Source organism: Heterostelium album (assembly GCF_000004825.1).
Source record: "Heterostelium album PN500 unplaced genomic scaffold PPL_scaffold1, whole genome shotgun sequence".
NCBI lineage: Eukaryota > Evosea > Eumycetozoa > Acytosteliales > Acytosteliaceae > Heterostelium > Heterostelium album.
The window spans coordinates 932,445-959,210 of NW_008805063.1; the positions used below are offsets into that span (position 1 = coordinate 932,445).

Here is a 26,766-nt window from a genome sequence, read left to right on the forward strand (position 1 = left end):
TAGTTAAATAAATTTATTGAAGTTGATAAAAATTACAATATTTATATATTCGTATACACAAAATTTAAATTATTATTTCATTTATATATATATTTATAAAACAAAAGTTTTTGTAGAGAAGAAATAGATGGATAGATTGAATATAATTTTAGTATTGGGTTTGTTGTTTGTAGCTGTTAATGGAGATATTTGGCAGCAATGTGAAGGAAATGTAAATCCTACATTCAGTATTACATCGTTAACACTTCAACCAGATCCACCAGTTATTGGCAAGAGTGTCGTCGTCAACGCCGTCGGAACACTTAGTGAACAGGTCACCTCTGGTAACTCTGTCTTTACGATTCAATTCTATATAGCAGGTGCATGGAGAAATCTTCCAACCTTCAAAAATGATGTTTGTAGTGTAGTCAAGTGTCCTGTTGCTCAAGGTCCATTCAGTTTCTCTACAACCATTCCAATTCCATTCATCACTCCAAGAGGTCAATATCGTGGTCAATTCATAGTAACCGATCAATCCAATAGAAATATTACTTGTTTAACATTCGCAACACAATTAAACTAAAAATATTATTTACAACATATAAATTTTAATTACATTTCAGTTCATTATTAAGTAAAAAATAATTATTTTTATAAATTAAAATAAATACTAAATATAAAAAACAAAACAATCGGATAATCAAATCAACAAGTTATTCTATCCCAAAAAAACAATCACTATGTTTTAACCCCCATCTTTTTGATTGATGATGTCCACCCATTACAATGAATCGGTACCCCTTTTTTTATAAAAATCGGAGTTGAAGATTGTTTTGTTTTTTTATTAAATCATCTTCAAATTTTTTATTATTTATCCGGATTGATGGATTTTTTTTTTTGGTTTTTCGTTGTTGACTACCAATATTACACAAAGACGTCCACCTACGCATCAACAATGTCGTATTGAAAGGTACTTTATTATTACAAATTATTTTGGGTGAGCTATTGTCATCAGAGATTTCATTGAAAGAATCCGATGATTTTATTATTATTCAGGATGCGAGGTTTACAACCAAACAAGATGGTAATCAATTGATTCAAGCAAACAAAACAATCATTATACAATTGTAAAAGAAAAAAAAAACACATTTTACAAAATCATACAACATAGAAAAAAAGATAGATAGCTAAGAATGTATAGAAATTATTTATTGGTATTAGTTCTACTGGTACTATGTATAATAACTAAAAATGGTGGTGTTGTTTTTGCAGGAGTAGATGATCAATGTATGACATGTCGATCTAATGGTCAAACATGTGATCGGTTCCCAGATCGATCCATTTGTCAAGACGGTTCCGACTGTAGACAATCAAACGGTACATTTACCTGTAAGAAGATTCCAACTCTTGGAGAATCATGCGTAGACACTCAATATTGTTATGGTGGATATTATTGTTCAAAAGGAATTTGTATTAAAGCTTATTATTTAGGGTAGGTATATGTATTTATTTTATTATTATTATATTTAGATATTGATATTTAACGATGCTATACTTTTTTTTTACAAAAAAACAATAGTTTCAATGAAACTTGTGTAAATGATCTTGATTGTGCAACAGGTTTAAAGTGTTTAAATACTACCAATAGATGTACGAATGAAATCTATCCATCGTGTTCAGCTGACACAATGTGTAAACCAGACGAAGTGTGCGTTGACGATAAATGCGTTGTTGCTTTGGCCGACGGTAAAGCATGCAACTCTACCTCCCAGTGTTTGTATCAATCCAGTTGTATAGGTCAACCACTGAAATGTACACCACCCATGAGTATTTCCAAAGGTGGATCCTGTCAAGTTCAAAGTGATTGCGATGTTTCTCAAAAATTAATTGTAAGTAAATCAATTTACTATTTCTTAAGAAATCGACACTAACAAATATATCTATATTTATTTTTAGTGTTCCAATGGTATTTGTATTGGTTCTGATGATGTCGAAAAACAAGTTTGCTCAATGGAGCCAACCGAGTCAAAATATGAATGTCCATCCTATTCATTGTGTATGTGCAACGCGGCCAATACTAGCTTTGGTGTATGTGTGAATCAATTGAATTTGAATTTCAGTAAGACAGACTACTTGGATTACATACAGTGTATACTTCAGAGCGATTGTCCGACAGTCGATTTCGTTCTACCACAATCGTGTCTCAACAAGTGTTTGAATCCACTGCAGCCAGGCGGGGGTATAAAGAGCAGTCCGTGTAATAGAATACCAAACAACAACAACAACAACAGTACAACATCCTCTTCCTCCACTTCTGACTCGTCGTCACTATCATCATCTCCATCACTTCTCTTGTCATCATCGTCTTCTTCCTTCTCTTTATATTTGCAGATAGTACTTTTATTTTTTTCGACCACAACCATCTTGTCTCAGTTTTTATTACCACACCACCATTTATTATAATAATTTTAATAAAACTAATATGCTTACTTACTTATAAGGAATGTTAATGTTATTAATTTATTTTTTTGTCCAGGACAATCAGAAATTAGAATAATTAAAGATGTTTAATTAAAACCACACAACAATCAAAAAAAAAATTATATTTATAATTTTATTTCCTCACAATCTTAATTAAAACACACACCCACACACAAACACACTCACACAAGATTATGTTATAATAATTTAACAAATGACAGTTTTATTTTAAACTTTTAATTGATTATTTGTGTAGTGTTAATGTTAGTGATATAACTGTATACCCACTAACATTTTCATGTGATAATCAGCACTGCAGTTTATCAAATCATCCATAGGCTTAAATAAATAAAGTGATTGCAATCAAATAACCTATTTATTTTATTTTTTAAATTTATTTATTTAGTTGTTTTATCAAATATTGTTTCATTTAATTTAACTTTGATAATAGAACTATTTTATTTCTATTTTTATATATTTTGGTTGTTTGTAATTAAAATAAAAAAAGTTATTTATTATTTATATATATATTTTCTTAAAATGATAATTAAATATTTATTACTACTTTTAGTATTGTTATGTACTTTGAGTATATCTATGGGTGCTGGAATATGTTTGCGATGTTTAAATGTAGGTGATGTTTGTAATCCTGATGCATCAGTATGTCCTGTTGGTTCAAAATGTATAAAATCCGGATCAAATTCAAGCAAATGTTTGCAAATCCCAGCACCCGGAGCAGATTGCTCAGTACTACAAGTATGTGCCGATGGATACTCATGTAGTGCAAATACATCAACCTGTATTGCTACAAACTATTTAGGGTAAGAAAGATTTAATATTAAATAATTTATTAATTGATGGTTTTTAATTTTATCATTAACTAAAATATTTTTTTCAATTTTAAATAGATATGGAGAAAAATGTTCAAACGATTATGAATGTACATCTGGATTGCAATGCCAAGGTACTTGTATAAATGAAGACTATCCAAAGTGTGATGACAGAGGTGATTGCAAACCAGGACAAGTCTGTTCACAAGGAACTTGTACAAAGGTATTTGCAGACGGTGATCCATGTAAAGCCGATTCAGAATGTAAAATGTCAAGAAGTTGCTTGTTGGGTGTCTGTACACTACCTTTAACCGTGAAAGAAGGTGGTGATTGTTTCAATAGTTTAAGTTGTGATCTTTCAAGTAATTTATTAGTATGTATTCTATTAATACTAGTTTAGTTTCTAAATATTTTTTAAAATAGAAAAGAAATTTATTCTAATTCAATTTAAATAGTGTTTACAAGGAACATGTACTGCAGATGAAGTCGATATAAAATGTTCAATGGATCCTAAGAACTATGATACATTCTGTCCTGACTTGTCAACTTGTATGTGTAGTGGTGCTTCTTCTAATACTACTGGAAAGTGTAGAGCTTCAACAAACATGTCACCCGATGACTTTACACCATACTTTGATTGCTTAGAAAAGACAAAATGTCCTTTCGTAAGCAATATTCTCAAGACATCTTGTTTATACGAGTGTCAATCTCTAAGTCCATTAAATCCAACCGAGAAATACAATAATCTATGTAATATAAGTACTGGTAACTCTCTAAAGAGAATTTCCATTCTGTCGATCTTAACTCTATTAATATCTTGCTATTTCATTTTATAATAAATACAAATAATAATAATAATATAAAAAATTTTAAAAAATAAAAAAATGGTCATCAAAATGAATCTTTAAATATTTATTTTTTTATATGAATCTTCCTCGGATATCTAAAACATTGATAAATATCAGAAAGCGGATACAAAGATAGGCGAATTAAATTTGAATTAGCATATGATAATGCAAGAAAAACATAAAAGATATACAAAAGACTACTCGAGTAGAAGAAGAGAAAAGAATATTAATAGACATCTCATGTTGGTGAATATAATCAGATTTAGGCAGTGATTGTCATACATCCTCACCAAAAAGAAGGCCTTTAATCCTAATATTACAGATCTGCTGATTCGGCTGAAATGCTGTTGTTTAATATTCGTAGGTATATTTAATTAACACAACACTTCAAAAACTGCAGAAAATAATAAATGTAGGAATGCTTTTTTAAATGTTAGCTCAAGTCGTTCTAATCCATTGAGAATATACGTTTCTCCTGGAACCTATAACTCAACTGAAATTAGTAACATTAACTTTCACTCCATGAAAACCAGTTTATATCAGACACCAAACACTACAGGACAAGTTACATTTGGTGGAGGAGGTTGAAGGTACAATAAAATGGTTTGTACCCTCAACATCACCAATTCAAACTTCAATAATATTAGTTTTATTGCCAAAGAACTGTTTAGTTTTCATTTAATAAGTATATCTCGATATCAGATTCAAAAATTGTCGACAGAGATAGACGATCCAAATGCATCGAACTCACAATTACTTCAGCTTTTAATTATAGATGTTGATGTAATCACCAATATCCCATTAATTCAGTTCGATGATGCCTCTACAACCTTTGACAGCTCAATAGCATTGATAGATAGTAGTTTTGTCAGTGTTGGTGATAGCATAGATCTGTTACTTATATTGAGTGGATCAATTGTAATTAGATTTGTAGAACCTGAACCATTATTCACTTATTGTCTATTTGAAGGATCAAAATTTAACAAAAGTCAATACCGACTATCAAACTTTGGTTGGGTAATTAAGGGACTACCAACAAGAGAGACACAGAATTTACCAGCTTGGTCAATATCAATCATTGTAGTTGGTGGTGTACTTTTGATCGTTTTATCAATAGTATTAATAATCAAATTTAAAAAAAAATAAAACTTATCAATTAATTATTAAAACAAAAGAAAAGAAAAAAAATTTGGTCATTTTCTAAAAGATGAACTATTTTTATTCAATTAATAGTTTGAAAAGGTCCATTTTTGATTAGATATGGAAGAATCACAGCCAGTGAATGAAGCCCTTGATCCTATCAAGTTATTAGGCACCAATTCGAGACACAAGCCAGTTTGAACATTTTGAATTTGGAAGGTATTGCTATTCGGTACTTGGATATATTTTAGCTTTGTAGCGCTTGCACCTAAACCACTTGTGAAATAGAATTTGTTGGGAGTTGAATTCCAACTATCAACGAAACTTTGTGTAAGTGAGCCTGCTTTGGAAGATATTGTGTCGGCATTGACGAACCAAGCTTGATAGATATATCCACCAAAACAAGGTAATATAGATGGCCCTGCTGGGTTTGGAGTAGATAAAGAGCTATCTGTAGAGTAGGTTAAACAATATCCATTTGTCTGAATAGTTTTCAAACGCAAATCTATACTATTCCACCACTGGAAGAGATTATCGGAATTACAATTTGAATACTGTAAAGTATAACCACCACCAGGTTTTGCCACCATTTGAATACACTGACCAGTAATCTTCGATTGAATCTGGTAAGATGGATATTTGCTAGGTGTGTAAATGAACTTTACCAATGTTGACTGGTCGTTGTTATTGGAGAGTGGGACTAAAATTGGGTTACTATTTTGATTGGTACCAGAAACTGTTTGTAAATTGTAGTTCAAGAGTTGGCTATTGTTTTGATATGGACTTAATCTCTTCCAAACTTGTTTGCTATCGGGAAATGGAAATTTATTTTGGGAGCATTCAACAACCACCAAACTATTGGTACCTGTTGAAGAAGAGAGGCATTGACCACTATTTCCAACATTTGCAATTGGTTTCCAAGTGGCAATTGTGGCATTTGGCAAAGTTTGATTCTGGGGTGTATACCAAACAACACCTACGGTTATCCAATCTGGTAAGTAGGATTCAGTGGATAGAGCAAAACTAACTCCAGATGAACCTTGACCGGCCTGACCAAGTCTATAGACCGGTATAGTTCCGGGTAGTGATCCATCGGAATATACATTGAAGACCGGATAATCGAAAGTCCATGCTTGAGCATTACCTCCATTAGTCGCATAGAGGTACCTGGTACCAACACTTATTGCACTCGAGAAACTATATTGGTAAACGGTTTTTGTTGGGTAAGTGGTATTTGTGAATCCAAAAGTCAATCCACCAAATGCTGGTCCATCGAAAGTCCATCCTGATAGAAGATTGGTTTGATCATAGTTGTGAGCAGTGTATAAATAACGAACATTTCCATCGGATTGAATTCGACTATATTGATATATCTTTGTATTATCGATTGCGGGCTTCGATGGTATCAATCCAGTGTAGTCGGTAAATATGTATGAAATTGCATTGAGTGTATTTGGGCGTTGGTTTGTACATATACTATAAGTAGATTGCTGTGTATACGAAACACCAGAAAGATAAAATCCAATAAATGAAGAGTTGGTTGATTGAAGATTGGAATCGGCGTGGTCAGAAGAAAGTACACCAGTGGTTTGTATTGGTTCAAGTCCTGCTGATAGACCCATTTGAATAGCTTGAATATATGTGAACTCAGTATCTAAACCAGTTCCTTTTTTTGGATAAAAAGTTTTGATTGATGAAATCAAAATTTTATATGTGTTTTCAGAAAGAAAATTATTAACAACTAAAGTTCCAGCTGAGTGCACATCATGATGACTTGTATCTGCACCATATACCATTGAAGAAGAAATTAAGTTGTTTTCAAACTTTAATCCAGCTATACCATAAAACGTCTTTGCACTAAAAAATACCGGGGTAGGTGCACAGTGAACTCGGTTGATGCATTGAATAAACTCACTGTTTTTATATACGTTGATAGTGTTCGAAGGGGACAAAGACGAACTGTTAACAAATGAGAGATCTGGATAAAAGATATCTGCATAGTTTTGAATACAAACATCGTTATTGGCAGTGGTATAGTAATTACCAACTATAGGAGTTAATATACTACGTGGTTTGGTTGGAGGTGGTCCCAAAGGATACTTGATTGGGTCAAAATAGGGCCACATATCGGAATATTTAAGAACACCAGTGACAACAGATAGAGTATAATTTGCCAACTGATTGTAGACATCGACAGTTACACATTTACTTCCAGTGGTACTGAGGCAACTTATTTTTGGGAATCCATTTAATTGAGTCATTGCAATTTGATTAGCATATTGAGTCGCATGAGCTTGCAATACCGATATTTCATTCTGAAATTGGATTGTGTCATTGATTGTGAAGTTAAATATATCGGGATGTAAGATCATATCTCGGAAAAAAGAAAGACGAAGATTAATGTACTGTATATATATCGGAAGTAGCGCAAGTTGATTTTGGAAATCAATATAAGCAAATCCAGGTCCACCAAAAGAATTTGCGTTAATTGATAACATAGTATCCATTCTACTGTAAACTTCTAACCTACTTGGGCAAATTGATTCTAAAGGTTGACAGCCTTTGAGATAGGAATTGAAACAATAACTATAGGTTTGGGCACCACAATTCATATTTTCAAATAAATTCAGAGATTGAGAATAAGATTGGCACATAATAGAACGTGAGACTATACTATCAACATAGTTTGTTAAAGATACTACAATTGAAGGTCCGGTCGGCCAAAAATGATACACTAGGGAGGATACGAGTGGCCCTACAGGTATCATCTCTGGGTCAATAATATCCAAGTAGTAGATAGCATTCTCAATGGCATTTCCGATATCAGACAACTGTTGTTGCATTTCAAGTTGGCTTACTAAAACATTCGAGCTTGGGTCATCTCCACAGGGTACTGGACCACCAGAGGAACCATCAACACAGTTGGGAGGCACCGGGCATTGTCCACTCGAGAGAATTAGATACTGTAATAGAAAGAATATAATAAATTTTATTCTAATCATTATCCTGTGGTAGATAGTTAGTAATGGTCAAAAGAAAAAAATCTCTGATTCATTTCACTTACTTATATATAACAATTATATATGAATTTATGTTTGTTGAATGTCATAATCCTTTGACTATTATTAAATACCTTTTGATTTCTTAACAAAAGAATTAAAATTAAATAAAATTAAAAATAATTTAAAAGAATATTTTTGTTTTTTTTTTTTTTTTTTCACTAAAACAAGGCAAATAGGTTATAGATCAATTGAACTCTAATATCCTTTGGATGTGGACCTGAATAATACCAACTCCACCTCAAAGTATGTGTTTTTTAAACATATTAAAATAATAATTTTTTTTTGTCCAAACAACAAAGTGCAATGATCACTATTTTTTTTATCCCACTCCTGAAAAACTATCAAAAAAAAAACAAGACCAATGATGTGATATTTACCTCGGTAATTCACAAACAACTTTGTTTACAAATATGCCAAACAGTTTGAAAACTTCTTACCGGTGAACTGCACAAGATAAAATTAAAGCCAATTTATTCTTTTATTTAACCACACGATTTTGATACTATTTGATCATATGATGTATTTACTTTATGTAATTTTGGGAGAATTCAAGCAACATGATTGGCTGACAGTCTTTTTGATTGGGATCTAAAATTCACAACTGTTGGTCCAGAGGTAAAAAGAAAATTTTTTGTTTTTATTTTGCTATTTTGATCTGTAAAGAATTTTTTGTTTTTTAAAAAAAGAAACTAGCTCCAACAACATTCACCTGAACATTTAAATATAAAAAAATGAAAAATAAAAAATGATATGATTGGAATGTTTTTTTCATTTAATTCAATTAGGGTTACATGTCTGTGCTAGATAAAACAGTGGTGCATTCAAAAACAAAATTTTTATATCATCATAAAGCGCAATGAAGGATCATCGGACAAACAAAACATTCGTTCAAATTTTTGAGTTAAAATAGATATACCATTTTAATATTATTATTAAAATAATAGAATTATGAACACTTTTTTTTTCAAATTTTTACAGTTCTAGATATAATAAATAAAGATAGAATGCATAGTACAACTATTTTAACATTATTTCTTGTCATTTTTGTGACAACAACAACAAGTACCCATAGAATAGTTTATGTTGATAATAGATCAACAAATTCATCAACAATAGCTCCTTGTGGTTCATCACCAAACGTTTCAGAAGCATGTCCATCACTTGGAAGTGCCATTCAAAGCTTTTTGAATGTTAGTTCAAGCCGCTCAAATCCATTGATGATATATGTTGCTCCTGGAACCTATAGCTCAACTGAAAATAATAACATTAACTTTCATTCAATGAATATTAGTTTATATCAGACACCAAACACCATAGGACAAGTTACATTCAACTTTACGAGCCAATCACCAGGTTTAGATACAAGCATCTTTATGTTTACCATTTCTACTGAATCTGAATATCCAGGACCACAATCATCATTTTACATCAACAAAATCAACTTTATCAATGTATTTAGAGTGTTTTATATATCAAACTATATTCAAACATTAAATATTTCTGTTGCCTATTCATCATTCGATTATACAGCATTTGGTGGAGGTTTACTTTCAATAGTTAGTTCTCCAATACTCTATAATTTGGATTGTACTCTCGACATCACCAATACCACCTTCAATAATATTACTTTTATTGATGAAGAAAAGTATGGTATTTTGGTTAATACCTATATCCAGATATCAGATTCCAAATTGGTAACAGAGATAGACAATCCAAATTCTACATACTCCAATTTGCTACAGCTTCTCATTGGAACACTTTTAATGAAAAATGTTTATGTAATCACCAATATACCATTAGTTCAGTTCAATGATACCTTATTCGGCTCAATAGAATTGATAGATAGTAGTTTTGTCAGTGTTGGTGATAGTCTCAAACTATTACACATATTGGCTGGATCAACAAATGTGACTAACTGTAACTTTACGAATAGTAATATTAGCTTTGGAAATCCTTTACATAGAATCACAAATTGTCTTTTTGAAGGATCAACATTTGACAACAGTCAATTTTACTCAGAAGATGCAAATTGTAACTTTTCCAATCCAATATTCAGAAATAACAATGGTACTGATATTGTTTGTATAGACGGATGGTACGATGAAGATATTTTGATAGAATTTTCAAATTTAGATGATACCAACCTACCGACTATTTCAAACTCTGGTTGCACAATTAAAGGATTTCCACCCAGAAAGAAAAGGAACTTACCTGCATGGGCAATATCAATCATTGTAGTTGGTGGTGTACTTCTGGTCGTTTTATCAATAGTATTAATAATCAAATATGTTAAAAAAAATAAAAATTATGAATTAATTAATTAATTTAACATTCTATCATATAAAATTAAATTGTATAATAAATATAAGTTTCAAAGTTACTGTGCTACTAATATAAATGTTTTGATAATAAAATATTAACGATTTTGGAGTTCTCTAATAATGTCGACCCACTAAGATTTAAAAAATTTGTCTATTCTTTTTTTTTTTTTTGTTCTTTTCCAAAAGTAATCACAAATATTTTCAAATGATCGGTTATCTTTTATTTTTATAAACTAAAAGTAAATCTTTGATTCAACTTGAGCTGTTTGCCTCATCTGACTATAAGACTCACATATATTTATATATATTCATATAAATTTATTTATTCTGATTATTTTATTTTGTTTTATTTTTATTTTATTTTGTAGATTAATGATCCAAAAAAAAAAAAAACACAAAGAGGTGTAAAAGTTTTGTGTTATTAATTTTTTAAATTTTTTTTGGTTATTTTGGTTTTTTTTTTTTTTTTGAAAAAAAAAAATAGTTTACTCTTTGTTTTTAAAGACCTCCGTTGGTTTTTCAAATAAAAAAGTAGAGAGAGTCGAACATAACTAATATAAGAACTAAAAAAAATAGATACTCGCTAAATAATATTAATATTGTAAACAAGAAGAAACAAAAATTATAAGTGGCGCCATATTGTAAGTTTAATCAAACATCTTCTATTTGGTCCTTTGTTAAAAACAAAACTGTTTAGTCTAGTCAATAGCCAAAGAAAAATTGTAAGTATAGGAATAGTTAACACTGTTATAAAATTAATTTGCAAAAAATGTAAATAAAAAAAAATAATTTCCTTCCCTTGTTTCAATCAGTGTATCATTTATTTAAAGTAATATTTGGATTATATATAATTTGAAACCAAATAATTTAAAAGATAAATATAAATATTCTGTTTCGTTTTTTCATTACTTTATCAAGTGCTTATTGCTTATTATATTTTGAGTAACCATGATCAAATAGATTATTGATTTGTGTATGTTTGTTCAAACTCCCCACCAAATTGAATTGAAATTTATCGGGCAGGGGAGAAGATATAATACCAATTGAAAGAGAGATATAATTAAGAATAAAATCAAGAAATTTTGATGCCATTGATTTAATGATTTGATCAAATCTTTGGAATAAAAACACGAGTGGGTATGGCTCAGGTATTATTATCCAACTTTGGTGATGAATGGTCACCTACAATAAGTTTGTAGATTGATTAAATTTTTTCAGATTATTTCTGTTTTGAGTCTTTCATTTTAGATGATTAGGTTATTCATAGGTGAGTAAATTTAGATATTTTCAAACAAGTAAATATCAGTTTTTTAGAAAAAATGTCATTTTTTTGATTTAAAAATAACGAATTCCTTGATAATTCTTGATATTTTATTAAAATTAAACCGCCTGTTTTTTTCATTGACGTTTTTTGATGATCAAATAGTGGAAATTAAAAATAAAATTGGCTCATGTATGAAATTTAACTGATTACAAAAAAAAAAAAAAAACACCTAATTTTGTTTTTTTTTATTTTATTTTTTTTTTGGTGGGGTGATGTGATGAAAAAACAACAACAACATGACTCTCGATGGGCATCAAGGGGGGGTAACTCTTTTTTGAAGCCCATTGCTAAAATTGTTACACATTTTCCTTTCTTGAGTGGTCTTTTCACCTTGAATGTGTAGGTTTTTGAATGGTGCTTGGTTTCTTTTTTTGTTGTGGGTGCTTGTTGTGTCAAAATCAGATTTTTTTAAGGGGTAATTTAACAGAATGAAAAAAAATTGATATTGTTATCTTAAAGATACCGTCGTCGTCAGTTTAATTGATTTTTTTATTTATTTTTATTTTTATTTTTATTTTTGGTGGTTGTTCATATTGAACTTTTTACTCTATAAAAAGAAATAGCCGGCTACACTCCTGTTTCATTTTATTTTCTTGATATTATCATATATATATATATATATTTCAATTTATATCTCTAAATAAAACAACAATGAATAAATTCATCACCCTTTTCGTTTTATTGGCCACCGTCTCCGTCGCTATGAGCGCCACCTGTTTCACCTGTGTCAAGGAAGGAGCTGTTTGTGACGTAACTGCTAACTTCTGTGAAGAAGGAACCGTTTGCATTAAGCCAAACTCCACCGCCGCTAACACTATTTGCACTGTTTTGCCAACTTTGAACGAAGATTGTACTGCAATTCAAGTCTGTGATGATTCATACACCTGCGATACCACCGCCACACCAAATAAGTGCATTGAAGCTAATTACTTGGGGTAATTATAAAAACAACAAAAAATAATTTAAATTTTAATCTAACTATTTGTTATTTTAGTGTTGGTGAGACTTGCTCTACTGACAATCAATGTTCAAAGACTTTGACTTGCACATCTGGTAAATGTACCAATGCCAATTATCCAACCTGTACTGGTTCCCGTGTTGGTTGCAAGGCTGGTGAAGGTTGTGCTTTCAATGGTACTGGTTTAGTCTGTACCCCATTCATTGCCAACGGTGGTGCTTGCAGTGCTACCAATGCTTCCCTCTGTCTCCCAGAGAGCTCATGTACCAATAATGTCTGCACTGCTCCATTGACCTCAGGCCTCAACGGTAACTGTACCTCTAGCCTCAACTGTAACATCGCCGCCGGATTGTACTGTTCATCAGGTAAGTGTGTTGCCGTTCCAGAAGCCCTCGACAACTGTACCCTCACCGGTGCCGACACCTGTTTGGGTGGTTACTCTGCCTGTATGTGTCCAAGCAACGACGCCACCGCCAAGACTGGTTCCTGCAAGGCTGTTATTGAGTACTCCGATGTCACTGCTGCTGCTTACACCACCTACGTCAACTGTCAAGTTTCATGTCCAGCTGTAGACAATGTCCTCAGTCCATCATGTCTCTCCAAGTGTACTGATCCATACGCCGGTGCTTCCAACAACGTCTGTTCCTCTGCCACCACTATCGCATTCAATGCTTTCGTTGTTTTCGCCATCGTCTTGTCTGTTTTATTGTTCTAAATTAATTAAATAATAATAAAATAGATAATCTTTAAAATTAAATATTTATAGTTTTTTTTTTTTTTTTTTTTTTTTTTTGATTAATTTTATAATATGTTTTTTCAACAAATCTTTAAGCGAAAATAACACATCCAAAGACTTTTTAGATATATTTGTGAACAATTTAAAATCTTAATTTCCTAAATTGGCGATTTTCTCTGGATTTTTTTTTTAATTAAAAAATTAATTAAAAAATTTTGTCCTTATTTTCAAAATTTGAAACTCGATTAATATTTAATTAATATTTATATTAAATATGAGTTCTAAAATCCAAATATTTTGTTTATTCTTCTTGTTTGGAATATTTAATGCTATTTTTGGCCAGCATTGTATGAAATGTGCTGAGATAAACTCTAGCTGTGATCCATCAAACAGGCAAGTTTTGTTTTTCAAATAGACCAAAAATAAAAAAATATTTAATAGATTTTCATTTCACTGATTTCAGTGCTTGTGCTAATGGAACATTGTGTTTGAATAGTAAGTGTATGACACTTCCAGACCTTGGTGGAGACTGTTCTGTAACGAAAAGATGTCTAGGGGAGCTTAGTTGCAACAATAATAAATGTGTATCGGAGAACTATCTGGGATATGGTGAGAATTGTACAAAAGATGATGATTGTTCCGGACACCTGACGTGTACTGGCGGAGTTTGTGCCAATGGACAGTATCCAAAGTGTGATTCAAGAGAAGAATGCAAGGTAGGCGAGGCCTGCTATCAAGATGCATGCATAGCACCGCTTGACGATGGAAAAGAATGTAACTCCAATGACCAATGCCAGATTCTTAGTTCATGTTTAGGCACTCCAAAGATATGTACAATGCCACTAACAGCTGTAGAAGGAGGAGTATGTGACGATTTAACAGATTGTGACTTTACAAAGAATTTATTGGTAATATTAAAAATATTTCATTTTTCTATTTTTCGATTTAAAAATTAATAATTTCTTTTTCCATTTATTTCTCAAACAAAAAAGTGTATAGATAATAAATGTGTATCCATTTCAAGTATAGAGGCAAAGAATTGTAGTTCAGGAAATGATTGTCCTCATGATACTTACTGTGTATGCAATCCAGATTCTACTACAGGAATGTGCAAGAGTTCAAGAACCTTTGATGGAATAACAAAAGAAAAGTATATAATTTATGTAGATTGTAAGTACATTTATGAATAGGTAAAAGAAAAATACCAAATAAATTAACTTTAATAATTTAGGTATGAGAAATTCTAAATGTCCTTATGTCGATGATATTACAAAGGAGTCTTGTATCTACAAGAGATGTGGTGCAGACCCACTTGAAAACTCTAAAAATATGAAGTGTAAATCAAGTGGTGGTAGTTCTTCATCATCTGTATCTTCAACTATCAAAATAATTTCATTGACAAACATATTGTTTGTAACAATTTCATTGTTGTTGAATTAATCAAAAAAATAAATAAAATAAATATTTTCACTTTGCACAACATTCAATTTTATTTTTTTGATTTCAGTCTGGTACTTCTCATTATCATAACCTTATTCGTTCTGATAAATTGAACCCACCCCCATTTAGTGGGTTCAAAAAATTTCAATCAAATGATGAATGTTAAATTTGCAGTAACCTTATTCTATTCTATTTAAATTTTTTTTTTTTTTGATGTTGTTATTTGTACATGTTTTTATTTCTTTGCAAATAACTATATTTATATTTTATTTTCTATTAGATTGGATTGATAAACAACAATAGCATTATTAGTGGTAACAATAATAAAATAAAATGATCAGCAATAATAACCAATTTTGTACGATGCATGGTGAGACTATTGAGTATTTGTGTTTTGATTGTAAACAGACTGTGTGTCATAAGGACGTTGCACCCTATCAACTACATAATAAACATAATCATAAGCATATCAAGTTCATCATTGATGACATCGCCAGTGTTGAAGGTGTGGCTCTCGATGGTGCGGAGCACAATGAAATCAAATCAAGAATGGAATCACTCGATTCTCTGTTGCAATACGAAGCCAGCAAATACAAAGAGTTGGAGTCGACAAGAGAACAAGTAAGGAAATGTTTTCAACAGATGCATGACTATCTCCAAGCCGAGGAGAAATCAATAACCCAATCATTAGTTGGCAACATTGGTCAAGTCGAATGTGAATTCGAAAAGAACACCAATCAATTAAGAGAATTACTCTACATTGTCAATTCTTTAAATCAACAGAAATCAACAACCAACAACAACAACAACATCAAAAATAACAATAACAATAATAGTAGTAGTGGAAAAGAGTTGGTTAAATTATATTTAGAAGCAAACTCTTTTAATCAGTTTAAAAATTCAATTAGAGGTGATGCTGTTGGTCATATTAAATTCGACAATACTCAGAAAGAAAATTCAACACTCAGATTGTTGGAGCAATTTTACAAGAGTCATCCAGAGAGTCCTAAATTGGAAACTAAAACACAGCAATACGAGTTCAATTCAAGCCTACAAAACCAACAGCAATTTATCAAGTTAATAAGTGTTCTCTACAGTTTGAAGCAGACAGCATCACAGCCTAGCAATGTTGGATCTCCTTTGAACAAGTCACCAAGAAGTGCTGTATCAGTCAGTAGTGTCACAGTCACACCTATTTCATCGTTAAACTCTACACCTATTACCACATCACCAAGAAGTAATACAACATCACCAACACTTAAGCCCGTGTCAGTCAATCAATTTACTGTTCCTTCCATCCCTAACAATACCATATCACCAAGAGCCAACATCGCAACATCACCAAGAACCAACATTGCAACATCACCAAGAACTAACAATACAACAGCTAATATTTCATCACCACCCAATATAAATGTTAGCAGTACTAGTACTGCTTCTGTTATCACCACAACTAAACCAACCGCAACAACAACAACAACTACTACCACTTCCACTACCAATTCATTCATTTCAAAAGCATCAGTTGTAAAGAAAGATGATTCCAAACCATCTTGGATTTCCATATCACAACAAAAGTCTATGAACAATGCCAACGTATCATCTAGTGTTATCAACTTACCAACTACCACTTCAAATACAAATACAAATGCTTCATCAACAACATCATCAGCAACAGCTACTACATCCAAAGTATATTCTAAAAGTACATTGGAAGTAGGTACAAACTCTACATCGAGCAACTCGAATCCAACAATTTCATCTACAGCCACAACCTCAAGCAATATTAAATCTATATATACACCAAAGTTACTTGAACCGGTGGAACCATCAACACAACTATCATCAACGACAAACAAAACATCTACAACCACATCTGTTTCAAATTCATCTACTTCACCTCCATATAAATCCAATAGTTTCATGGTCACACCAAAGACAACAACAACCTATGTTTCACCACCATTGACCAAACAGCATGAACAAAGCACCTCATCACCAGCAACACCAGTAACTTCACCACCTGTCACATCAACAACTATATCTACCACTTCGTCATCAGCACCAACAACATCATCATTTCTTTTGAACAAACAACAGTTTGAGAATAAATCAACAAACAACAACAACAATGTAGATACCCCAAAAATAACATCATCCACTGCAATCCAACCAAAAACATATTCATCATTTCTAAATAAGACTACAACAACAACAACCTCTACTTCCTCTACACAACCAAAATCAGCTACACCCTTGGAAACTAAAGCAACCAGCAACACCTCCAATTCAATTCTTAAACCCACCTCTACACCATTAACAACAACAACACTAACACCGACAACATCATTAACATCTACAACCACATCGATAAATGGTAGTTGTACAGCCACAGATGGAAGGAAAGGAGGATCGGTATTGGAAATATCAAAGCAATTTGCCAAACCAATTGGAATAAGTCATAGTTATATTGCAGCACCAACCACAACTAATCCAGTCGCAGTACCCACTACCAACAAATCAACATCCTCTTTTATACCACAAGCACAGACCACCACAACAACCAATGGTGAAACCAACAGTAATGGTAGTGGATCAAAGTTATTCCTGGCAAAACAACAACTAGAGAGCATCAATATCGTAGATAACATCAAGAAGAATATCCAAATTAAATCTTCCAACCCATTCTCTTCTTTGACTCCACAGAAACAAGAGCAACTTAATCTACGTAGACAACAATTATTGCAACAAAAAGATCTATAAACCAGAGTGGTCACTCTATATGATGTCATCTAGCCTATTTATTTATTTATTTATCTATTTATCAAAACAAACTTTTTATTTAGTTTATTTAAAAAGAAAGAAGTAATAATAAATCAATGTATATATAACTTAATATATTAATATATATCTTTATTTACAAAGTTAATTTAAAATTGCGATTTATTAAAATCTTTAAATCTAGATTTAATCTTATCAATATTGGTATGTTGTTTAACATCTGATGTATTATCATTGTTGTTATGGTTAATTGTTGCTTGTTGTTCGTCAATATTATTATTATCGATTGGAAGATCTGTTTTATAAACATTATTTGATTTAGTTGATTTCTTTGTAAATATGTTGACAGGTGTATAAATATTCTCCAATTCCGATTCCTCTTTAAGTATTTCATTTGCAAAGCTCTCATCCATATACATATCATCTGCTTGATCTACTTCATCATTGTTATTGCTATTATTGTTGGTAGATTGTGATTTATCATTGAAAATACCCATGAATCTATTCTTTAGTTGTTCAGATCTTCTTGATTGCAGTGATTTGGTTGCGTTGGCTGCTCTTAGAAGTTCCGGTACCACTACAGCATCGTATAGATCGATTGCAACATCCATCTTTCTTTGTTGCTTATCCTTGAGGAAGTAGATGTTCGGCACGTATCTAGTCTTGATATTCTTGGATATCAGCAGTCTGAGTCGAGGTGTATGCGCCACCAATCTCGCATTGATTTGCTCGTCTGTCACCTTCTCATATCGATTTTTCTTTGCCTGCTGTTGTTGCAACATACTTTGATTCTCCAACTCTAGCAGTTCATCGTGTAGATCTATCTCCATTGATTTCTCATCGTCTTGTTCGTTGTTGTCGTTGGCGGCCAACGACTCCATCTTTGTTGGTTCCATCAAACTCTCGTGTAGCGTTGGGATCGAAACGTTGAGCTGAACCTTTTCAAAGCTGGCAGCAACGACATTGCTAGCACCAAAAGAGAACTCTGGATTAATTGAAGATGCATCGGATTTTCCATCTGTATCCTTCACACCGACAACATTAACCATGTTGTTCTTATGCAAAGTTGAGCTAGTTTTGATACTCGGTTGTGGTATATCTTGCTTGTGTTTTCTTAAAATCAGTTTCTTTGCACCGGTTGTAGATAACTCTGATATAATATCTTGAATTTCATATTCTTCTGTTGTTGTTGTTGTTGATTCTTCTAATTGATTAAACTCTTCTTTCTCATTATTATTATTATTACTACTATCATTATTATTATCATTATTTATATTTGAATCATTCATTAGTTGTATGATTTTATCTTGATTCTTTTGATACTTATGATACTGCTCTATCATATCATTGTTATCGTTGTTATCTTTGTTTTGTTCGTCGACAGTGTTCTCTCGTGTCCAATATACTTTGACCCAACGAAGATCACTCGACATCTTTGCTTTGGTCAATGAGATGTTTGCTTTCGCCAAGATGGGATCGACTATTTCATCGCTATCCAACTGTTCCATTTCTTGTTGTTCTTTGTTCTTGAAGAATGTAGGTGTCATCGGTGATTTATTGACAACAACACCGTCATTATCGTCAAACAAGAAAGAATCGTTCAACAAATCGAGTATACGCTCCGAGAACTTCTTCTGTAGCACGGTGTGTTCCTCCGAGTCTTCATCGATGACAGTCTTTCTCTGTTTCTTTCGTTTCTCGATGCGATCGTCTGGATTGCTCTCTTTGCTGGCGAGAAGCTTCTCGTCCAGTCGTCTAAAGTACTTCTTCTCGGTTCTGTTGGTAGGTGCATTGGGATTGGTGAAATACGATTCGAATTGCGGTGGAATTGCGAATTTCTCAAAGTATAAAAGTCCGTCGTCTTTGAGTGAGAGTCCGTGCTTGGCTGCGTCTTGCTTGCGCGTCTTCTCCTCGTCGTAAGTCTTGACACCCTTCTTGCCATAGTCCCATTCTTGCCAACCCGATTCCTCTGTGATCTCTTCATTGAATTCATCGGACTTTAGCGCATCGTTGATAAACTTTTCGTCGTTCTTCGTGGTTGGAATATAGGTGTAACTCTCTCTGATGAATGTCTTTTTCTTGATTGGTTCTTTCAAAGATTGATCGCTATCGTCCTCCAATTGCTCTATCATCTTATTGACATTACCACCTTTACTGTTCATCATTTCATCTACTGTTCTATCGACTCTCTCTGCTCTACTGTTTATCTTTGATTTGATAGATGTCGATTGATTCTCCTTGTGTAGCTCCATCAAAGTCTCTGGATCTAGAGAAGTGTGAATCTTTACATTTTCCCAATTTAGATCATCATCCAATCTCTTCTTCTTTGACTTACTACTACTACTACTACTACTACTACTACTGTTGTTTGTTGTATTATATGTATATTTATTATTGATATTACTATTGTATCTGTTTGTTTTTGAATATGAACTGTAGTATCGTAATGATATTATATTTCTATTTACAAGAATATCACTTTGAAATAAAGAATAACTACTACCACCACCAACATTACAACTGCTGTTAAGTAGTGGTAATGATTTATTTGCTCTTTGTAAAATATTGTACATATTCTAAAAAGCAAACCATTCAATCAATTGTTATAAACTGAAAAATCAGTCATCAAAAAAAAAACGAATAGATTTTAACGAATATTTAAAGTTTTAATTAAAATTTTTTTTATTTTTTTGATGCCCATTTTGATAGTTATAAACATCTAAAATAAAGTGGATTGTACAATGATTTTTATATATATATATAAAGGTTTACAAAAATAATAATAATAATAATAAATGTGTTTATTTATTTAACATTGGTTAATTTGAATCCGTATACTTTGTGTGGTGGATACTCATCGGGAGTGAGGAATGGAAGCTTGATGACGAGTCCGTTTGGTTCTCCTCCTGCTTGGTAGAAGGATATTTCGTTGGCATAACCGAGGAGTGAGACGGTTGTCTTGCTGGTGACGATTGGTGATTCGAGTGCGAGAATTCCATCCCATGGCCAGGTGAATGAGTAGACATAGACAGCGTCGGTAGTGGTGTTATAGGTGTACCAGATGGAGGTCGACTCGTTCTGAACACGCCATGGAGTGCTACCGTAGATACCTTCACCGTTGATCGACAACCACTCACCCATGTCCAGCAAACGATCTTGCATAACCACTGGAATGGTACCTTCTTTGGTGGGACCGACATCCAACAGCAAGTTACCACCGAGTGCAACAGTGTTGACCAAGGTTTGCAACAGTGTCTGAGTGGATTGGTAGTTGGCAGCCGATTCAAACTCGTTGTATCCCCAGCTGTTTCCAATTGTGTTACAGTTCTCCCATTTGTGTGGAATCAAGTGTCCTGGATCGAATCTGTCACCACCAGTGAAGAATCCACCGTCGGTATTGATACACTCTGAACCCCAACGATCGTTTACAACTACTGTATCTTTAACTGGCGAAGAGCTGTATAACCATGACAAGAATTCAGTACTCTTCCAGTAGCTTGAAGGTTGATCCCATGCACCATCAGCCCAAATTACCTATATAGAATTTATTTTATGTTAGTAATTTGATATAACATTAAAATCAATCTTGTTTTGTTTTGTTTTTTTTTTTTTTTCTTCTAAAGTATTCATACCTCTGGTTCATAAGAATTAACGATATCATAGAGTTGTGGTAATAATACATTTTGTACATAGATGTCTTGGGTTGGTGGTGATCCCGAGGCAGCATCGGCAAGATACAATGGATTGTACCACTCAAACAAAGAGTGGTAGAGACCCATATGAAGTCCACGTGATTTAACTGATTTCGATACCATTGAAACAATATCCATATGAGGACCAACCTTTAATATTAAAAAAAGTTATATCTTAGTAAACATTGTTGAACAATCATGATTGTATTGTTTGTTTGTTTTTCTCTATTTTAAACCTTACATCAACGGAATTCCAACCCCAACTGGCTGCAGATGGCCACATTGTGTATCCTTCATGGTGCTTACTGGTGAGAACAACATACTTGGCACCAGCCTTTACAAATAGATCGGCCCATTGATCTGGATCGAACATACGTGCAGTAAGCTCTGGTGCAAACGATTGGTAGGAGTGATCGAAACCATAGGTCTTGTTATTGTAGGCTTGAGCATAACCTCCATCCTCTCCTGGATTATTAATAGTATACCAATACTTTTTATATATTAAATAATAATAAAGAAATTAATAATTATAAAACACTTTTATCAATACTACCAATATTGTTCTATATTTATTTACCCATTCAGCAGATGATCCATTTCCAAAGGCAGGTACTGCATAAACACCCCAATGAATAAAGCTATAAATAAAAGTTGATTTTAAATGTTAACTGTTAGGAATGTTTTAATTTAAATCATGATTAACATTAATATTTACATTCCAAATTTTACATCGTCATACCAGCCTGGTAATGGACGTGAATTAATGCTAGCTAAATGAATGAATATTTTAAATTTCCAATGATTTTGTGAGTTTATTTTTTTTTATTTTTTTTTTAATTAATAGTGATCGATTTTGATTAGTCTACTTACTCCAGTTGGCAGTGTATTCCTGCGAGTTTACAGACGATGCACAATATAATAATAATAAAACACTACTTAATATAGATAATTTCATTTCTATCTGTTTAAGAAATGCAGAAATATAATTTAAAACACTTTAAAGTAAAATTGCAATTCAAACACCCACATTTAAATTTAATTCCGAATCTAAAGGGCTGAATTCAACCAATAATGATAATCAAAAAATAAAATTTAATCTCAATTTATTAAAAATTTAATACTGGAAACCAAAGCAAAAAAAAGATATTTTGTCTACAATCAAAAAAAAAAAAAAAAAATAATAATAATGATCAAAAAAAAAAAAGATAATTACAAAAATCTAAAGATGATCAATAGATATATCTATTGATTCAATGTATGAATACAATTGTTAGACACCTACATCTTAAATTCATGAGAAGAGACACTTTTCTCTTTGTATTACTAAATACTTGAAATATTTAATTGCAATTACTATTATTATTGATTTTCAATAATTTGATTGCTTTTAATATTACTAATTGATTTGCACTTTCAAAAAATGTTACTGATTGATTAATTCTTGAAGTTGAACTTCAAAAAAATATCGACCTGTGAAATATTGATTTAGATATAAAATAGAATGGTGATGAACTGTTATTTTTGTTTACAAAGATTCGACCAAAAAATAATCAGGTTTCAAATTTTACAAACAGATATATTTTTAGTCTCAAATTTTTTTTCTCCCCTTCATTATTTGAAAATTTTATTAAAAAATTAATTTCTTGCTTTTTTTTTGATTTATTTTGGCATCTTCAAAGATATTGGGTCTTTCGATGATCAATCACTGTAACAACCTTCCACTTTTAATTAGATTATTAATTTCAAGTTCACACGACAAATTGTGTATAATAATTATTTTATAAAATAGTTTTAATAAATAGAGAAAGAGAGAGTAAATAACAATATTACCAAATAAATTGTATATTTAGAATAAGGTTAGATATATATTGTTACAACAACAGAGAATAGAAAAACAACTTGAATTCAGTATAAAATCTATTGGTTTTGTGTAAGATGATGAGATAGAATATTTGATAACTATTCTTTCATTCTATAACTTGCCTATATTAGTATTATGTGTTTTCAGGATTGATTGTTTGTTGGATGAAAATGATGATCAATATCAAATTCAATATTTCAAATATTGAAACTATCATCTTCTTTACTTTATTTAGAGATTTATGATAGAGTATTATTGTTATTCAATTCAATTGATCTATCATTCAAAATCAAAGATTCCAACACTTACTTATCATCAAATTAAAGTAAACAAGTTAATTTAACACAACACACCACTCATCATAAGAATCACAGAATTGAATCAATCAGTAAAGTACTACACATAAACACAAACACACACACAAAATTCTCACAAACCCACACAGCTTGTACACACTCACTCACACAAAATTCTACATCTTATTAGTTTTTCTCTTTTGTTTCACACAAATTAAAAAAAGAAGGAATCACATTTATATTATATTTGAATTTAAAGAAAACTGTAATAAATCTTTATCAGTTTAGAAGAAATTTAAACAACAAGCATCAAACAACAAAGAGGTGGTTTGTTTTATTTGTTATTTATTATTTAATTTACTTTATTAATCGATGTTTGACCACCCACCGCCATAAAAGTTAAGCTACTGACAACTCAACACCAAACCAACAACCAGCAGCTATTTTAATCAAATCCCAACAACGGAGTACCAGCTGATTATTTCTAATTGTTATAGTCATCAACATATCAAATTTTTACATAAAAATATTATTTATTTTCAGTTCTGCTCCAAATATACAACCATCAAAGTACGACGATGATGACCAACATATAAAATTAAATAAAATAAAATAGTAGTTATATAGATTTTAGAGTTCATTTACACCACAACTATAATTATAGATAAAAACTAGGTTATTGTTTTTTTAACGGTAAATTAGATAATAGAAATCATTTCGTCATCTTTATTATTTGATTGGATTCATAAGATAAATTTATTTTCACTTGTATTAGATTAATTTGTAATTGGCGCTAAACAATCATTAATCTCATACAACAATAGTTTACAATTTTATTCATTGAAGCTAGACTCTGATCATCATATCATTTCTAGAGATAATATTAATTTGTACCTATTTCATTATAAGTTAAATACAGTCATTAAACATTTTTTCAACTCAATAAATAACTATTAAATTGTATTGTATTAGTTCTATTCTGGTAGAGAGTATTAATAAAATTATAACAATCTTAATAATATTAAAATAACAACAAAGTGTAGAAATTGATAACAACATTTAATATTATTATAAAATAGTTATTTTTGTAATTATTGTCATTGTTTCATTTTATAAATAAAGGATTGGTAAATCATTTTTCATATATTTTGTATAAATAGTGCAAGATTTAATTGATAGAGTTGTTGTTGGAAATTGGAATAGGAAACATTGTTGTAATTTTTAATATTGTCATTGCATTCAACAAAACATTCTACTCTATCAATCCATTAACCAACACACATGTTTTAAAACAATGAATTCATCGACAATGCAATTCACCAGGAAGTCAGTCATCCAATTAATTGAATTATTTCATATTGTATGAGAGTGTAGGAATATCTATTTTACCACTCTATTTATCTATCTTCTATCTATCTATCCCAAACCACCTGATTGAACACTTCCAAGAACACTGTTGGCCCAACAATCAAATAATAATTAGAATTTGCTTCTTACTTTACTAGAATGATAATAATTGTCTTCTTGTCTCACCACAAATTTCATCTTCTCTTTGTTACTACTTACCAAACCCTTAAACCGCGCACACACAAGATATATATGTATAAAAGATATATATAGTAACTTCTGCACTACACACACAAACTAAATTCTTTATTTCACCAGAACTAGTTCCCTCCCCCACCCTACTATATTCGTATGAAAAAAAAATATATAATTGAATTTAATAACAATACTTTTGGTTTGTCCAAAACAATCAGTAATATCATCATCTTCACTATCCACTTAATATTTCATCGCCACTCACACCTCTCTCTATACTCATATGTGATGATAAGACAAACAATGTTTTAACATATCTATCAATCACGAATTAACCATAGCAAATAATTTATTTTGTTTTAGAAGAGAAATGGTGTGTGTGTATGTGTGAAGATGATGATCGGCGATACCATTATTCCCTCAGTGTATCTGTGTGTGGTTTTTGTGTTATTGGTGACAATTATCGTTTTTTTTTTTTTTATTTTGATTGATTAATCACTCACTAAAAATGCAATTAGTGTTTGTTTTTGTCCAATCATAATCAGTATATGAACCACTCGTCACCCACCACAACCAAAATCAACAATAAATAAAAAAAGTTAAAAATATAAATAAATCTGGTTTTATTATTGTTGTTTGCTTCATTTTCAATACAGGATTCTTTTGTTTCACCAATTAAATTGATATAATATATATGGTGAAAATAGTTTGTGTGTGATTTGTTGTTGGTGTGATAAACACAATAACATAACAGCAATCAATCAAATATAATTTTATGATTATATTATATATCACATCTCTCTTCTTATTCTTCTTCTTCTTGTTTTAATTTAATTTATTATTTCAAAACAAATATATATAAATAAAAAAAAATACATACATATCAATATATAAAAAAAAGGTTTTTCATCAATATCAATCACATCGCAAACTAAAATATTTATATGATGAATCAATAGATTTGAGTGTGTTGTGGTGGTATTTGGTTTTATGATGATACGGTGGGTGTGTGATACATTTCAGGTCTAACTATATATGCTTTGCATATTTATAGACTAACTCCTTCTTACCCAGCACCTTTTTGTAATTATTTTGTTTGTTTGTCTGTTAATATTATATTATTTTAATTATAATTTTAAAATTATATCTTCCTCTTTACTCACTTCTCACAAAAACAAATCATAAGCAAACTAACAAATCAACAGAGAATTTTAACCAGACAACAAAAATAAAACAAAAACAAAATAAAATAAAATAATAAATCACAATAATAATCATTCTACTCCATTTCAATTATTATTACTATTACTTCTACTACCTCCGACTATTTGTTTTTTATTATTATTATTTTATAATTTTGTGTATTATCATCATCATCCTCTTACTACTTTCCTCATTTTTTTTTGCAACCAAAACACTCGTTCAGCTCAATTGAAAATTAATTTTATTACATCTCCATCAAATATTTTTCCGCT

At 31.2% G+C, this 26,766-nt stretch overlaps 10 protein-coding genes across 10 annotated transcripts; 7 read left to right on the plus strand and 3 right to left on the minus strand.

Annotated features, from left to right (window-relative positions):
* Positions 1–127: 127 nt before the first annotated feature.
* PPL_00435 (ML domain-containing protein) lies at positions 128–562 on the plus strand (the record flags this gene model as incomplete). The annotated part of the gene is made up of 1 exon (XM_020571465.1): positions 128–562. The coding sequence occupies one exon, from the start codon at positions 128–130 to the stop codon at positions 560–562; it is 435 nt and encodes a 144-aa protein (XP_020438739.1).
* A 610-nt stretch (positions 563–1,172) lies between these two features.
* On the plus strand, positions 1,173–4,126 carry PPL_00436 (uncharacterized protein; the record flags this gene model as incomplete). Its single annotated transcript, XM_020571466.1, has 7 exons — positions 1,173–1,471; positions 1,559–1,725; positions 1,819–1,868; positions 1,936–2,035; positions 3,032–3,281; positions 3,369–3,663; positions 3,746–4,126. 7 exons carry the CDS (start codon positions 1,173–1,175, stop codon positions 4,124–4,126), a joined length of 1,542 nt encoding a protein of 513 aa, XP_020438740.1.
* Positions 4,127–4,303: 177 nt separating this feature from the next.
* Positions 4,304–5,284, plus strand: PPL_00437 (uncharacterized protein; the record flags this gene model as incomplete). Its single annotated transcript, XM_020571467.1, has 4 exons — positions 4,304–4,380; positions 4,461–4,502; positions 4,576–4,721; positions 4,914–5,284. 4 exons carry the CDS (start codon positions 4,304–4,306, stop codon positions 5,282–5,284), a joined length of 636 nt encoding a protein of 211 aa, XP_020438741.1.
* Positions 5,285–5,364: 80 nt separating this feature from the next.
* PPL_00438 (uncharacterized protein) lies at positions 5,365–9,259 on the minus strand (the record flags this gene model as incomplete). The annotated part of the gene is made up of 2 exons (XM_020571468.1): positions 5,365–8,241; positions 9,257–9,259. The coding sequence occupies 2 exons, from the start codon at positions 9,257–9,259 to the stop codon at positions 5,365–5,367; spliced, it is 2,880 nt and encodes a 959-aa protein (XP_020438742.1).
* An 85-nt stretch (positions 9,260–9,344) lies between these two features.
* Positions 9,345–11,216, plus strand: PPL_00439 (uncharacterized protein; the record flags this gene model as incomplete). Its single annotated transcript, XM_020571469.1, has 3 exons — positions 9,345–9,530; positions 9,642–10,610; positions 11,166–11,216. The coding sequence occupies 3 exons, from the start codon at positions 9,345–9,347 to the stop codon at positions 11,214–11,216; spliced, it is 1,206 nt and encodes a 401-aa protein (XP_020438743.1).
* A 1,420-nt stretch (positions 11,217–12,636) lies between these two features.
* Positions 12,637–13,658, plus strand: PPL_00440 (uncharacterized protein; the record flags this gene model as incomplete). Its single annotated transcript, XM_020571470.1, has 2 exons — positions 12,637–12,920; positions 12,980–13,658. The coding sequence occupies 2 exons, from the start codon at positions 12,637–12,639 to the stop codon at positions 13,656–13,658; spliced, it is 963 nt and encodes a 320-aa protein (XP_020438744.1).
* A 295-nt stretch (positions 13,659–13,953) lies between these two features.
* Positions 13,954–15,285, plus strand: PPL_00441 (uncharacterized protein; the record flags this gene model as incomplete). Its single annotated transcript, XM_020571471.1, has 5 exons — positions 13,954–14,072; positions 14,095–14,587; positions 14,672–14,849; positions 14,911–15,047; positions 15,187–15,285. 5 exons carry the CDS (start codon positions 13,954–13,956, stop codon positions 15,283–15,285), a joined length of 1,026 nt encoding a protein of 341 aa, XP_020438745.1.
* A 167-nt stretch (positions 15,286–15,452) lies between these two features.
* On the plus strand, positions 15,453–17,882 carry PPL_00442 (uncharacterized protein; the record flags this gene model as incomplete). Its single annotated transcript, XM_020571472.1, has 2 exons — positions 15,453–15,740; positions 15,762–17,882. 2 exons carry the CDS (start codon positions 15,453–15,455, stop codon positions 17,880–17,882), a joined length of 2,409 nt encoding a protein of 802 aa, XP_020438746.1.
* A 167-nt stretch (positions 17,883–18,049) lies between these two features.
* Positions 18,050–20,473, minus strand: PPL_00443 (uncharacterized protein; the record flags this gene model as incomplete). The annotated part of the gene is made up of 1 exon (XM_020571473.1): positions 18,050–20,473. One exon carries the CDS (start codon positions 20,471–20,473, stop codon positions 18,050–18,052), a length of 2,424 nt encoding a protein of 807 aa, XP_020438747.1.
* Positions 20,474–20,705: 232 nt separating this feature from the next.
* PPL_00444 (alpha-L-fucosidase) lies at positions 20,706–26,337 on the minus strand (the record flags this gene model as incomplete). The annotated part of the gene is made up of 10 exons (XM_020571474.1): positions 20,706–21,434; positions 21,533–21,742; positions 21,834–22,082; positions 22,170–22,230; positions 22,308–22,362; positions 22,875–22,922; positions 22,947–23,044; positions 24,162–24,189; positions 26,172–26,222; positions 26,322–26,337. The coding sequence occupies 10 exons, from the start codon at positions 26,335–26,337 to the stop codon at positions 20,706–20,708; spliced, it is 1,545 nt and encodes a 514-aa protein (XP_020438748.1).
* Positions 26,338–26,766: the final 429 nt, after the last annotated feature.